The sequence below is a fragment of the Cyanistes caeruleus genome, chromosome 4, assembly GCF_971803275.1.
Source record: "Cyanistes caeruleus chromosome 4, bCyaCae1.hap1.1, whole genome shotgun sequence".
Classification (NCBI taxonomy): Eukaryota; Metazoa; Chordata; class Aves; order Passeriformes; family Paridae; genus Cyanistes; species Cyanistes caeruleus.
Genome location: NC_141704.1, coordinates 33,754,608 through 33,770,227, shown reverse-complemented (window position 1 = coordinate 33,770,227; position 15,620 = coordinate 33,754,608). Strand labels below are relative to the sequence as shown.

Below are 15,620 nucleotides of genomic sequence, written 5' to 3'. Positions count from 1 at the left end.
GTATCTGCCTGAAGCTCCTTTCTCAGAACACATCCCTGATTTTTTTTCACCCCTTGGCATCTCAAGAAAGAGCAGGAGTCCAGTGAACTGGGCCCCAGTGGAGCCAGCCTTTGCTGGAAAAGGGTTATCATGAGAGGAGAAGTGTGCTGAGCCCCTTCAAGCCTCTGCTGGAAGAGCCTGTCCCCCAGCACAGGGAAGAGCTGGCAGAGGGGGAAGTGGATGCACTCCTGCAGCCAATGTTCCACCACTCATCCTCTGCTTCCGTGTCAAAATGTTGGTCTTGTAGAAGCAAAGATTTCATCAACATTCATGCCGTGCTACAACCAACCACAGTTACATCCACCTGGCCCAAACCTGTGCTGCAAGGGGGTCGTGAGCCCCTACATGTGTCCTGGTTCCAGGGGATGAGGAGATGAGGAGGGACAGCTGGTTTGCACGGGGGCATCCTGCCCTGCTGGCCATGCCATGCTGCCCTGCGGGCTCTGAGCCGCCCGCAGCACCTGAGTGTACCTGGCAGCCGGCCGGCACCTGTGCCAGAGCCTGTGCTTGGCACGGCTGCCCTTCCCGAGGAGAGGCTCTGCCCGCTGCTGCCGGTCTGACGCCGGGACAGCACGCTGCTCCTGGCCATATGGCCTCCTCCTGCAGACCCTGCCTCAGCCGCCCGAACAGGCGCCCTAAATCCCCCATCCCAGCAAACCCAACAGCTCACTGCCACCACCACCAACTCGGGTCCTCAAGCACGGGAGGAGAAACACTGGGTCCCTTTTGCTGCCACGGTCTGGTTTTTATTGCTCCACAGTTGGCTAAAGCAGCCTGGAGCTGGCCCCGCTGCCTCCCACCCTCCCTGCAGCAGATCCCCTTCTCGCACAGCTGTTACACTGAGCCCTTAAGGATGCTCTGCATTGCGATGGCTGCTCTCATCCTTTCTCTCTTTGGGTGTATTTTGCCCTAAATGACTGTGGTCTGAATCAGCACGTTGCATGAGGGGTGGTCAGGGGTGAGAGCGGAGGGGGTGGAGAGAGGGAGCGTAGCCAGAGATGCCACTGCACTGCTGAGTAAGCTGGGCTGTGCATTGCTGCTTCCAGGTGTTTATCTGGCTTTTTAATGCTTGAAAAACTGCTAGAAACTTACTTTAAAAAGGAAAGGAGAAAATACTTGGGCTCCACCCAGGATAGCAATGGGGACCTGCCACACAAGCCCAGTGTAGGAGGAGGTTTGAGGCTGGGGTGCTCCTGCTCAGCCTGCGGGTACCAGTGAGGGGACAGTTTTGGGTCCAACATCCCACCAACTGCCCTGAAGCTCAGATGAGTGTGAAGGGGGCTGCAAACACTCTGCAGCCATCCCCAACACAACCTCCAGGCTGCATCAGCAAAACCCCTGGGCTAGCGAGCTGATGTACCAAGCGCCTGCAAAGGGGGAACATTTACCAGCACTGTCTCCAAGTTTAATCCTAAATGCAAAGTCCATATGCAGACAGCCTGGGGGTCACAGCTGATGCTCGTGGGCCTTTGTGCTATATGTGGAGGCACGGCTGCCCTCTAACAGTGGCAGCTGAGGGAGCTCGGGCTTCCAGCCCAGATCCTGCTTGCCCATACTGTGACATAAATTAAAAATAAGCCCTTGCTTTGAGCTGATTTTCTCCTCATTCCTCTGGATGTCATTTGGATTTGAATCCAGCTGCCTTTAGGAAGCTGGAAGCTTGCAAATCTCAACTTTTGAATGTTTGCAGTTATGATGGTAATGGTAAAGCACATATGCTTCTGTGTTCTCTGTAAGCCATTATGAGGCACAGTTGTTCTTTTACAGCCGTTTTACAGCCAGAGCATCAAGCACAGGCAGGAGAATAAAACCCTTGTGCACACTGGGCTGGAAATAGGGTAGATGGTGGCTGATCTGGGCTCAGCCACCTCATCTCTATGCATCCCCCAGTGCATTTAACTTGCCCTGCTTTACACCAGTAGCCCAAGATCTGTTTCGGTTTCCCTAATCCATTGAGCCTATGATAATGTGAGGAGGGGAGTAGGATCTGATTGCACATTAGCCCAGTGCTTGACCCCAGGGATCCCTAATCACAGCCCAGGGGTCCCTTATCCCAGTCCTAGACAATGGGTCTGACAAAACTCAGAACTTCCAAGCAGGATACTGATGGCCAAAGAAATTTCCCTCACAGAGACAAAAGCAAGGGGAGACTCTTCCCCAGCTCTAGCCCTGCCTTGGAACAGAACCAGCTTCAGTAGCTGAAGTTTTGGAGGGAAGTAGGTTTCTCTGGTGTATCCTGGGGAATGTGGGGGGGATACACATGCCCCATGTACTCCCAGGGATGATGGCAGGAGCTCTTCCTCTCCTTTGCCTCCAGGCAGAGGACAGTGCTGCAGCGCATGCTGGAAGCTCTTCCTGACAGCCTTCTTTCGCCTTCAGCTCTTCCTAGCTGATGATGTCGGGTGTTAGCTGCTGATTTGCAAGCAGCAAAACCCACTCTGGCAGCACTCTTCAGCACACAAGCATGAGGTGCTGGAGCCCTCCTATTGCAGCACAGCCCTTTGAGACGGGGCATCCACCCCACAGCAGCACCCTTTCCCTGGCCACCCCTCGGCCCTGAGTCCAGCTCAGTCCTGCACGGTAAAAATCACTTTTTTGGGGGGGAAAAGTGTCTCTGATTCCCCGGATGAGGGGCGAGGGGGGGATTGGCTGGGTAGCTTTGGGGCTCCAAACACTCCAAACACTGCTAGTTTTTCTCAGGAGCTGACTGCACCCCAATCCTCCCACATTCAGGGAGGCTCCCAGGGCTTTACTTCACACTGATGGTGGTGATGGCTCCCTCCTCCTTCTGCTCCTCGGGCAAGAGCCTGGCAGCTCTGCTAGGCTTGCACCCCATGATCAGCGGGGATCTGGGTCTGTCGGGCTCTCTGGCTGTGACAGAGAGGATCTTCTCCAGATCACCGTGCCCTGCCAGAAACAATCTGTTTACAGTGTCAGCGCTCGGCGTTATCCCTCCCCGCTCGGTGTTGAACCGCCCGTATATCCTATTTCTGCAGGCGCACAGACACCCTTCTGTAGTCCGGGTGGCATTGTCACTACAGGGAATATTTCCGTGACATCCTCCAGGGCTGGTGGTCAAAGTCTAACGGAGCTCTTCTCCCAAATCCCCCTCCCTAGAAGTGCCCGTGGGTGTTGCAAGCACGTTCTTTGCTTTTTCTCCGGAGGTCCCTGCTGACCTGAATTTTCCTGCGGGTCCTGCCGCCGCTTCCCAATGATGTTAGAGCGTAGGTGCCGGGCTACAGGATTTCCCTCTCATACCCCCCTCCCTTTGGGGATGCAGCTAGTGGCTGGGTCACTTATTTGACAAAGATGAGCTGACGGCTCAGCGGGGCTGCGGGCTGCAGCCCCCGGTGCCAACACTGCACGGAGCCAGCGCCGGCCGGCCCTGCGAGCCGGGGACGTGCCGGGATTGGGCTCCTCCGCACCCTGCCCTGGGCTTTGCTTTCCTTCTGGGTTGGTGCACGCAGCTAACGCCAGCGAGCGGCTCTTCCTCCTTCCTTCTCGCTCCCAGAGACCCTTTAAATCGGCTGCTTCACACTCAGTAAACACCCTCCTCCCGCCTTAAAACCCTTCCCTTTCTCGCAGGTCATGCCAGGCAACCATTTTCCAGCAAACTCCCCGGTTTTGGCCAGTTTTTCGCTCTGCCTGTTAACAGTCTGTTAAACTCCGGGCCCCCGGGGCGACTCTGCTCGCACACACCGGGAGCAATCGCCCGGTGCCTGGGAAACGATTGCTGGCGCTACCTGGGCAGCAGCAAACTCTGCTTGCGCAGCTTCTCTCAAGGCCCATGCTGCTTTTGGCTATTAGTGGTAACGACCCCCATGTCTGCAACTTCCAGACGATGGGGCCTTTCATCAGAGAGCCCTCCCAGATGCAGGGAAAGCGTGGCTTTTGGAGACGAGCAGTTTTTTTCCGCCTCACTAGGTTTCTATCTCTTTCAGGAAGCTCTGGAGGCTACAAGCTACCTTACCTAATGGATCTCTATTAGGCTGAGGCACTGGGGGCCGATCGGACTCGTCCCGGGCTCCAGCTGCTCTCTTCATCCACGCTTTCAATGTGTTTCACTTTTGCCAAACTCCAGATGGGAAGCGACCGGGGGCATGCAGGGCTCAGGCTTGGTGAATAGGGAAAGGATATTTTATCCTCTAAATCCGTCCCCCAGCAGAAGACACAAGTGTTTCACCCTCGACGGGGTGGGATGGTTTTTGTGCAAAGCTACAGCCTGAAATATCGGATTGCCACGATGCGCAGGCAGGATGATGATGGAGTGCTTCATCCCATCAGCCTGCCCCCTGTGATGTGGCAGGTAAGGCATGGCTCCTGAGGACAGGCTGATCCATGGGCTGGCCTGAAGGAGGCATCTGCCAGAGGGAGGTGGGCCTCCCCGACCTGTTTAATCCCACCTCCATCATTTTAATGTCTTTTTGTATCACCACTTGCCTGGGGACTGGGGTCTCCCGTGCCAGCACTATGCAGCCCAAGGGCAGCCACATGCCCCAGGCTAGAGTACCAACGAGGTAAGACAGGACAATGCATTATTCATCCTCTCTCTCACAGAGCATGAATAGATGCCCAAGAACACAGTGGCGATGCCAGATTTGCTGACCTTCCCTAGTACAGCATTTAGGTCTGTCTGGAGGTGATGAAGATGCAGCCACATCTCCCATGTGTCACTCACCCCAGCCACCCTTGTTACAGGCTGTACATTGTGTTAGCGCTAGGCAAGGGGCCCCGATGGCCCCTCAGTTTGCCCCACCCTGCTCTTACCTCAATGGCCCCAGACCAGGAAAAGCAAATTATGCTCTTCTTGGAAGGGGAGCTGGCAGTGAGGATGAACACCACCTTCACGGGTGGCACCAGCCAGAGACCAAAGCAGTGGGTGCACGTTCCCCAGAAAGTCTGAACTTTGGAGTCCAAACAAAGGGCCAGCCAGTGGCTGGCTGAAAATCATTGCAACTCCATGGAGGGTGACTTTCTAGGGGCGCCCCAGTAGCCCCCCCACTTTTCCCATCCTACAGACCCCCATCGACAGCTCCCCTTGGGGGATGCTCTGATGTTCACAAGGGACTGGGACTGCTGCTCTCTCCCTTTCCCTAAGTGCCCCCTTGCTGAGCGGCTGAAGAAGGGCACCCCACCGCCTCGGGGGCTCTCCCCCCCAGCATACGCCGCTCCTGTACCACTAAGTGCCAGCCTGCGGCCCGCAGCTCCCGTCCGGGCGAGTGGGGGTGCGGCGGCGGAGCTCGGTGGTGCTCGGGGGCAGGCGGGCCCGGGACCGGTGCCACGCGTGCCCGGCCGCCCGCGGCGGCTGCCCGACGGGGAGGGCGGGTGTCCTGCCGCCCGGTGGCGGCGGGGAGCCTGGCAGAGGACTCGGCGAAGGACCTTCTCCGGTTTCCTCGGGAGGCTGTCAGGCGGCGGGGGAGCCGAGCCCCCCGCGCCTCGCTGGCTCCCTCCCCCTCTCCCCCGCACTCCTCCTCCTCCTCCTCCTGCTGCTCCTCCTGCTCCTCCCGCCCTGGTGCGAAGGGCTTTTGCTGCTTTTCCCTCCTCTCTCCTGCGTGTCTCCTCGGCGGAGCGCGGTGCCGGGAGGCGCGGGCAGAGGCGCGGGGATGGGGCGGCCGCCGGCGCCCGACCCGCCCGCCCGCTCCCGCCGCCCGCCGCCGCGTCCCCTCCCCGGCCGGCGGGAGGCGGCGGCTCTCCCATGCCGCCCGCCTCATCCCCTGCTCTGAATCTCTCTGCCCGTCGGCCGATCTGGGGAGACACGGGGAGGGGGTACGTCCCCTCGCACTTTTTTTTTTTTCACCCAGTTCTTTTTTTCTACCCTTTTTTGCCTTCCCTCCATTACGCCCCCTTTCTCCCCAGCCCGTTTCTCCTCCATCGGGGCTCTTCGGCGGCCATGCGGCCGGTCCCGGGCGAGCGGCTCTAACTCCTCTCCTCGCCCGGATGGCCCCCCGGAGCCGCGGGCGGATGGAGCCGAGCTACGTCGTGGGTATCTGCTGCCTGGTGCTGCTGGAGCCCGGCCGGGTGTGGAGCGGCGAGCCCAGCACCGGGGGGCCCGGGGAGAGCGGGAACAGCAGCCAGGCACCGCCGCCGGAGACCACGGTCCCCGCGCCCACCGGAGCGGCACCACCGGGGGGGGACCGCTGCCGCGGGTACTACGACGTGATGGGGCAGTGGGACCCGCCGTTCAACTGCAACGCCGGCATCTACCAGTACTGCTGCGGGACCTGCGGGTACCGCTTCTGCTGCCAGTTCAAGCCCGGGCGGCTGGACCAGAGTGGCTGCTCCAACTACGACACCCCCAACTGGGTCAACACGGGCCAGCCGCCTGCCCGAGTGGACGAGACCCCCGAGGACCCCACTCGTGACAAGACCAACATGATCGTCTACATCATCTGCGGTGTGGTGGCTATCATGGTGCTGGTGGGCATCTTCACCAAGCTGGGCCTGGAGAAGGCACAGGGTCCCCAGACAGAGATGACCGTCTCCAGGTAAAGGGGTCCAGTCCCCCCACCTTCCCCGCTTCATCTCCCCATGGGTAGCAGCTCATGTTCCTAGCCCGTTGCGTAGACTTAACCTGGGCTTCACCTTGGGACTGCCAAGAGGGTGAGGTGATCCCTAAAATCCCTGTCCCAGCATGCTGAGACACTAGGGGGTGGGTTGACTGCAACACACTAACCTGGCAGGGAGGGCTGGCAGCCAGGACAGCCTCCACGAGAAGGGGTGGTTTTACACCCATCTCCTCTCAAAATGACCTGCTCTGTCTCTTGAGGAGGCATGTCCCTGGCTCAGGAGTGCCAACCCACCAGTCACTGGGGTGGGTGAAATGTGAGCTATAGGACATGGCTTTCCCCCCGCAACAAATCTGTGGCTCCCGATGTCTCAGGAAGGTGAGACAGAGTCTGACAGTGTGTGGGGTGACTCTGGACTGCAGTCCCTTTGATCTCAGCCTTGCTTGCAGTGCTGGGGGAGACGAAGTGGCAACTGACAGTTCCACTGTGGCTGCTGCGCCAACTCCGTGTGCATGTGTGCACACGCGTGCACATGCGTGTGTGTGCGCACCTGCGTGGGTGTGCCCTGGTGTCTGCTCTGTGCACCAGTGTGGGACACTGCCCTTGCAGGGGGCATCCACACTCTTACACCCCCTGGAGCACACCCTCCAGTGGAAAATTGGGCAGCTTCTTCCTGGAGCCCATGCCCTGTGGCTCCAGTCCCTGCTTTTCAGCTCACTCCTGGGGCCGAGCACAGGGCTGGCGGGGGGAAGGTCAAGGTGTCAGATACACTTTGGCACTGGAAACCCCCCTGCATCTCCCCCAACTCCTGTGCAGCTGCTGTGGCTGTTGGTGCATCTTCCCCTCTCCCTCCCGCTGCCAGTACATGCTTCTCTCCCCATTTTGGGGCTCTACTTTTCATCTTCTCGGTGAAGACATCAAGCATGGAAAGAAACCCATTTTCATGCCATTTTGTTAAGGGATTTTAGCTTTTAAAAAAAGGAAAAGCAGGGCTGGTGGAAATAATTTCATTGGGATGATCAGGCAGCTGTCCTGATTGCAACCCCTAGCACCAACACACTCTCTCCTTCCCCTGGGGTACTGCCTACTTGGGACTTACGCAACCAATGCGTGCTGCACCCCAAATCCAGACCCATTCTACTTCTTGCACCCACTCAGGGGAGCAGAGGTTGATCACCCCTGGTTGGAGGAGGGTCATACTAAGCCATGGAGGAGGGTCACAGGACCCTCCTGAGACACAAGAGGCACTTTTGGGGGGATCCATGCTGTGCCCCCACCTTGGCAGGGAGCCTGGCTGTGTGCTGCTATGTGCCCACGCCTCCCCCTGCGTTGCCTGAGGAAGTGTTGGCACCTTGACAGGATCAATACGGCCTCCGCCAGCCTCCTGACTCCCCTTCCACTCGCCTGCCGCCGCGTCTTTTTTTGGTCATCCCCCCCCTACCTCCTGTGAAGGAGATACTGTGCTCAGGGAGGGGTCAGACTCTGGGACACCCAGACCCATGTCCTCATCCCCTGCCATTGGGTATTGCCTTCTCCCACCATCACATGCTGGTGGGAGTGCTGCCACTCACCAGGGGCCGTTTTCTGTGGGTAGCCTCAATTCTGCACTGCTGGAGCTGTGTGTTTCCCCTTGTCCCTGCCTTCCTCTAAACTCATGGAAGCCTGAATTTTCCCACTGAGTTTGGAGAGACAGGTGCCTTTTCTCCATAAAGCCACAGATCTTTTGGGCACTAGCATAGGGAGAAGGTGCGTTTTTCTCATCCACCTTTGAGGGACAAAATCAGAAGGACACCTTGATCACTGCAGAAGTCAGGAGAAGTCTTGCCTTCTCCTGTCACAGGACACAGGACACTCTTCTGTGTCCTGTGTCCTTCTGTGCCAGTTGTGACCGGCTCTGGTTCCACAGGGATGGTGACTGGAAAGCTGTGGCAGGGCAGCAGTGCTGCATCAGGTGCAGAGCTCCAGGAACCAGGCAAGAGACCAGGCTGATATGACTTCCTGGGTGCTGGGCTGATGGAGACAGTGCCAAACGACATCACGACATCAGCATCCAAAAAGGGATGCTATCACCTCCATTCCACTATGCCTGGGCAGCTGGGGGAATACGCTTTGTCTTGGTGCCCCTGAGACAGCAGGGCTATTTCTACCTGCCTTGCCACTGTACCCACGCATGGCCCAAGGCATGGGCAGTGCCACCTTGCCTCTCTCCCAGCGCCTCAGGTAGGAGCTTCTCATTTGCTCCTTGGGCACCGCATCATGGCCTTGGGCCAGCTCCCTGTTGCACGGTCGTCTTGATTTCCATTCCTATCCCTCCCTCCCGCCGGGGTTTTTCCGCTCCTGGGAGGCGCTTTGTGCTGCCCTGGACAGCTCCCACTGCTGCTGCTTGCAGGTTTCTCTCTTGGGGGGTAAGGTCAACCACCTCCAGATGTCGTTTGTCATGGTTCTGGTCCTGGTCCAAACCCAAGAAGAGTGACTAGGTGCAAAAAGTCCATTAGCTCCTCCCTGATGGAGACACCTGAGTCTGTGTCCAGCTTGTCCTGAGACCCCCACACCTTGGTCATCTCCAACATGTCTTTGTCTCCTCATGGATTTGGCTGCTGGCCCACCCAGGGAAGTGGGTGCTCAAGGGACTGCAGGTACCTGGTTTGTCCTCCCGTCCTCATCCGCCTTCCTCCTGCAGGGCCTTATGGCAGCTCCGGCAATCCCCTCTCCTTCCTGCTCAGCTCATGCTTGGCATCTGTCCCCAGCACTTGCTTAGCCTGGCCAGACCCTACATGAGTCAGGAACACCTGCCTGTGTTTTTCTTCAGTCCCCGGATCTCTGAGGACGTTGGGTCCTTGGGGGCCTCCAGGATCTGTCCATGCCCATTACATTGAGAGCAAGCACGTGCCCCAGGCCTCTCCCAGAAAACCTCCTGGGTGGGAATTGCAGTTTTGCAGCTGGTGTGAACGATGCTATAGGAAGAACTGGGCAAGAAGCAGCCTCCTAGAGAGTAGGGGAGATTCTGGAGAAGGGCAAAACAACTGTCAGGAGCAGGTGCCCTGGCAGCTGCAGTAGGTGAGTGTTCGATTCTGACTTTTCACTCCCTGGGTCTCCGCATGGTTTTTGGGGTCCCCCAAATATGGCCTCACTATGCATCCAGCTGTCCTGGGTGTTTCTCTGGCAATGCTCAAGTCCAGGGCCATGCCTGCGGTTGATGTCCATGGTAGCAGGTAGTGGTGAAGACCTAGAAAAAGTGCTTTCAGGCAGTATGGTGTGCTATTAGGTGCTGCCCTGGCTCTCTTGGGGACAAAAGAGGATCCAGCTCCAGTAGGGAAGGAGACCTGGAAGTCTGTCCCTAGACTGAACATAATGTTTGGGGATGCTCATTTCCACTGGGTCCAAGCTCCAATATCCACCGCTGCAACTCCTGTTTTGCAAAGACACTTTGATAACCCCACGCCTTCCTGAGCATCCTTGAGCTCCACCGGACAGGTGTCCCACAGTGCCTGTGCTGCTCAGTTGTATGGATGGGCACCCCTGCCCTTAGCAAACACACTGTAATCTGTGGGAAACTTGGGAGGTGAAGTTGAGGCTCTCACTGGGAGCAGTAGTGTGACCATCCGGGATGCTCACCTGTGGCTGCAGCGTGCTCTGTGCCTCCTGCAACGCTGCACCTCTGCTCCAAACCTCATGACCCCACTCATCCATAGAACCCACTCCAGCTCGCGGTAATGTCACTTCACCCCATCAGTCCATCATCTCTCCTCTCTTCTGGAGGCTGTGCTTCTGTCTCCCCATTACTCCCTGCTCCCTTGCCAGGACTTGCATACTCTCTCCTGCTGGGCTTACCAGGTATGGGGCTCGGGCCTCCCAAAAGTGAGTCAGGCCCTGGGCTGGGCTGCTGTGCCAGGTCAGCATCCTGCTCCCACACAGGCACATCCCTTGGGGATGGATCAGGAGCACTGAGTGCTTCTTGCATGGTTTCTCCTGTGAAGCTCTCTTGGCCTCCATCTTTATTGCTTCTGGATCTACCTCCATGCTTGGTCTCAGGTCTTGCACTAGGTTGGTTTGGGGCGTCTTTGTTAACGCTTAAGCTTAACCCTTAAGCAGAACTATGTTTACCATGAAGGTGGCTGCATGCCCACCCTGCTTGCTCAGGCAAGCTGGGTGCCAAGCCACACACACACACTGCCTCATGTACTCTGCATCCATGGCCAGAGTGTGGATGAAGGCCTCAGTGGTACCATTCAGCAGAACCTTTTACAGATGAGCAGTGCAGGTCTAAAGCTACACTTACTCTCTGTTCCCTTCCTCCATCAGCACTCCAGATCCATCTTGGTGCCTCAGACCACCAGGTGACCTAGGGAGATGTGGCTTGACCTTCCTCAAGCCCCCCAGCCACAGGACCAGACTAAGGCTCAAAATGCCCAAGGTGATGTTCAGTGAGACACAGTGTCACCCTCCATGTCCACCTTCCCTTCACTGCATCACCTGGGGATAAGCCAGGGAAGGGGTGCAGCCCCTGAGAGCCCTACTGGCAGCCCTGGCCAGTGGCACTACTCCAGGTACAAGGGCAGGGTGAATCCAAGTGCTGCTGGTGCTGGGGACTTGTGGGTGCTTCTCACCTCAGCAAAACAGCTCATTAATTGCTGCTCGAGCCATTGTTGTTAATTGTTATTGTCCATGTGCCCTGAGCGGTCAGCACGGAGGGCACGTTTATGAGAAAGAGCATTGATGGATTTATGTGGAGAGAAGTCATAGATAAAGGATTGCTCAAGCTTCATAAATAGACCCGAGGAAAAGAAAAAATAATTTTAAAAATAGGTCAAATCGCATTGAACTTCCTGTTGAAACAAGCCTGTTTGAGCGCTGGCCCCGAGGACAAGCAAGAGCAGGCAGCGTCCAGTGGGGAGGGGCTGGTGAGCAGTACACCCCAGGGAAGGTGGGAGTTGACAGGGCAGCAGCTCCCCGAGTTGACAGCCCACACCCATGGCCTCGGGGTACCTGCCTCCCCCTGCCCTGCCTAGGCACAGCCTAGGCACAGCTTGTGCCCAGAGTTTCTCTGACTGCAGCATCCATGGCCTGAACTTTGGTTGGGTCAGTCTGTTGCAGGAAGGTTCCTGGGGAGGTGCAGGCTTTGAATAGCTGTAGGATTGAGATGCCACAGCCTCCCCAGGCAGCCTGGTCAAGCATTTAACTACTCCCACAGGAAAAAAAAGATGTTATTTCTTCTGCTTAAACAGTAATTCCTGTTTCTGTTTGCACCTGTCACCTCATCAGCTTGATGCTGTCCTTGTTGCACCCTCCCTTCAGATACTCATGTACATTGATAACATCCCCCAAAACATTCTCTTCTCTAGGCTGAACAGTCTTAGCTCTCTCAGCCTCTCTTTGTATAAAAGATGCTCCAGTCCCAACTTTGTGTTCCTTCCCTGGACTCTCTCCCGTACATCCATGCTTCTGTACTAAGCTGGAGCCAGCACTCCAGAGGTGTGGCCTTACCAGTGCCAAGCAGAGAGGAAGGATCACCTTCCTCAGACTTGCTGGCAACACTTTGCCTAATGCAGACCAGGAAACCATTTCAGTGCCTTTGTCCCAAGGGCACTCTACTGGCTTATGGTCAACTTGGTGTCAACCAGAATCCCCAGGCCCTTTTCTGCCAAGCTGCCTTCCAGCTGGTCAGCTGCCAGGGTTTGTTCCTCGCTCGTTTCAATGTCTTCAGCTATATCAGGGTTCTCTTGGCCCATCTGGAGATTAAGCTTCCCAAGAATGATGTGTAATTAACCCACAGGCAAGTGACCCTTCCTTGTTGCTTTGCTCTCGCCCCTGCCCTGTGATGTTGACTGAACACAAACTGGGAGGGAAGAGGCTTCCTTAGGTCCCCACAAGCATAAGCATCCCCCAGGCACAATGCATTACTTTTTCCCTTGTTCTCACTGCTTTTCCTTGAAATTCCAAGCATCACGTTCGCTAGGTTTTTGAGCACTTTGGTGCCATGAGCTGACACATCTACCAAGTCAGGATTATTCCCCCCTCCCTCTCCAATTTGCATTTATGCATGTTGAGTTTAATCTGCTGTTTTATCGTCCAACCACTTGCTAACCATCAGCTCACGGTGTGCGTCTGTGAGCCAGCCAGAGCCTTTGAGGCGCGAGGCATGCTGACAGTGAGCTGGGGATTAGCGAGCCAAAAAAAGCCCTGAGTGGACACCCCTGCAATCTTGCAGGGATGGTCTCTGCAGGGGGAATGGTGTGTCTTCTCATCACAAAGCCCTGCACCTGCAGGAGCATCCCATCCTCTCCTGGGACTTGCTGCCAAAGGCTGCAGTGGCACATGGCTAGGTCCTGCTCCAGCACTGATAACGTGCTCCCTCTGTCACTACTGTTGTACCCTCCTCTGGCACCACCAGCATTGGTGCACCCTGCTCTGGCACTGCCACTGTGCCCCACTCTGGTACCACCAGCATGCCTTGCTCTGGCATTGCCAGTGCGCTGTGGTGGGACTGCAGAATCTCTGTCCATGAATGTTAAACGAAATAGGGCTCTATCTTATGTAATGGTGTTTAATGTTTAATGCTGTTACTTACAAGGAGGGTGTTCTGCACAGACAGCGCCTGCACCAGAGGCTGCCACTAGTTTATTTCCCTCCCCGAAGGCGCACAAGTGGCCTCTCTAATCACTTCCTTGGGGTCTTCTCTGTTTTGAAGGGACTTGACTGGAGGTGTTGCCTCCTCTCCCCTGTTCCACCAGGGGAGCATCCCAGAGGTGTTGCTCCAGCTTCCATCAGATCAGTTTCCTTCTGTCTCAGTTCATTGTACCCTTGCAGCCTGCTCCAAGCCATGCATCTCCCTCACCGCTCTTACCCATTGATGCCCCTGGCTCTGGGAGGGCTCAGCCCCAGCTAGACCCCAATTAGCCATTAGACTTGTTAGCCCTCCTGCAAAAGCTGGATTAGTAGCTTGGGTACACACTGGGTGCACTGCTCCAAGTGGCTCTTTCCTAGCCCCAGGCTGCCTAGCTCTGCCTTCAAGGAGTGGAGTTCAGGGTTGGGATGCATTTGGGGTCCCAGAGGAGTAGGATATTGTTCTAACAGCCCTTCACCCCCTCTCCAGGACACTGACAGATCTGCTGAAGCAGCCAGGCCACAGCCCCTCTGAGAATATGGACAGCCTCATGGGGGGTGTGCAGGTGCCTCTGGGCGAGGGGCTGGCCCGGGGACCCCCCAGAAACAGCACAGGTAAGGCACCGGTGTGGTGGGGAAAAGTAAGTTCGCTTAAGTGAATAAAGGCAGTGGGAGGGCACAGCCTACGGCTGAGCCCCCACCCATCTCTGCCCCTCCAGACAAGCCACCCTTGAACAACGCGGTGGCCATTGCCCCCTCACTGGGGCGGCCCCACAGCCACGGCAAGCGCCTGCCGCTGGCCAGCAGCCTGGCCCTGTCAGCCCCGGACTACACTTCCTACACCACCCTCAAGGTTGGAGGTGAGTTCTGCTGCCCTGGGGGTGGGATGGTGGAGGAGGGCATGCACCCCGCTAACCCCAAAAACCAAGTGGGGAGGGGCATGGGGCTCACAAAGGGGCACAGGCAGAACAAGCATCCCAGTTTCCCAATGCTCCTGGGGTGGCTGCTCACAGCAGAAACTCTGCAGCTCCTCCATCACTCCACCAGCCTGCTGTGCTGCCCAGCCAGTCAGTGCCCAGGGTCCCCCGCAGATCCACTGCGCTTCCCAGTCAACCAGCACCCAGGATCCCACACAGACCTGGCGCACTGCCCACCCCATCAGGGCTCAGGGTCCACATGGACACTGCACTGCGCAGCAATCGGTTCCCCGGGATCTTCCAAAAGCACTGCCCAGCCAGTTCATTGCCAATATCGCCCCCGGCCAGTCAGCGCCCAGAATGCCTCCTACAGCCCCATCCCAGCCTTCTCCACCTCTGCACCCTCCCTGGGCCTCCCGTGCCAGCAGGAGGCCCTGGAGAGGTGACACTGCACGCCTGTCCCCACAGAGAGCGCCACCGAGGACTTCTACAGGCGGTTCGGGGGGCTGGAGCCACCCCTCGCCAGCACACTGACCTTCCCAGCCGAGACCCCGGTGCTGGCCGAGGGCTGCCCCCTGCCCAAAGCCAAGGGCCCCAAGGTGCCAGGGGGTCTGGCCTTCCCGGGGGGCTGGGAGGGGGGTCCCCATCGTGGACCCCGCCGGCCGGGCCTGGCCACCCTGCGCCCTGAGGGGCCACCCGAGGCCTTCGGCCCCTCCGCCTCGCTGTACGGGCAGCACCCGCGGCACCTCGCCACCAACAGCAAGACCGAGGTCACCGTCTGACGGCCCGTGCCATCGGGGACTGGGGCTGCCCCTCAGGCGGGAGTCGCTGCCATCGCGGGCAGCCCGCCGGAGGAGAGCACCACAGGACTTACACAAAGCGCGGCGCTGGCCAGGCCGGGAGACGAGCCGGCCCCCGGGATGGGGACTGCCGGCTGCACTTCACCGTCGAGGAGGCATCGAGGACTCATCCGAGCAACAAGTTTCAGGCGTCCTCAGCCCACGCCCGGAAGAGGCTGAGTCGGGAACACACTGGCAGAGCCGTACCCTGCTCAGGGCATGGGGGCCAACGCTGGACGGACTGGGAACAGACCCTGCTGGGGCCAGGCACCTTCGCCTGGCTCCTCTGGCGAGGTGCGGGGAAGAGCAATTGACTCAAAGCACTGAACCCATGCTGCCAGCAAAGCCCGAGCAGCCCCTTTGCCTCCCCAGCCTCCTCCCTTCACTGCCCCAGCCTCCACCTTGTCAATAAATAACACATTAAACTGTATGGCCTTGGTCTGAATTGGTTGGGGAACTTCACACTGCTCACAAAACCTTCCCCCGGGGCAGCAGGGCACAAAGCCCACTCCCCCACAGGGCCTGGGGAACCCCCCGCGATGGGGGACATGGTGGGAACGCAGCTTCCAGGGCCAACTGCAAAACCCTTCAAGCAGCTGCACAAAAAACAGATCTCCTCTGTCTGAAGCTTAATGGTTCTGACAGAGTTTTACCAGGGGGAGCAGAGAAACAAAGAGATGGAGCGAAAGGACATTGTTCTAAAGCAAGGTCAGGTA

The 15,620-nt window shown here is 57.7% G+C and overlaps 1 protein-coding gene across 1 annotated transcript; it reads left to right on the top strand.

Annotated features, from left to right (window-relative positions):
- The first annotated feature begins 5,678 nt into the window (after positions 1–5,678).
- SHISA8 (shisa family member 8) lies at positions 5,679–15,334 on the top strand. The gene is made up of 4 exons (XM_023946687.2): positions 5,679–6,524; positions 13,639–13,763; positions 13,868–14,008; positions 14,534–15,334. The coding sequence occupies exons 1-4, from the start codon at positions 5,977–5,979 to the stop codon at positions 14,845–14,847; spliced, it is 1,128 nt and encodes a 375-aa protein (XP_023802455.2). The 5' UTR covers positions 5,679–5,976; the 3' UTR covers positions 14,848–15,334.
- Positions 15,335–15,620: the final 286 nt, after the last annotated feature.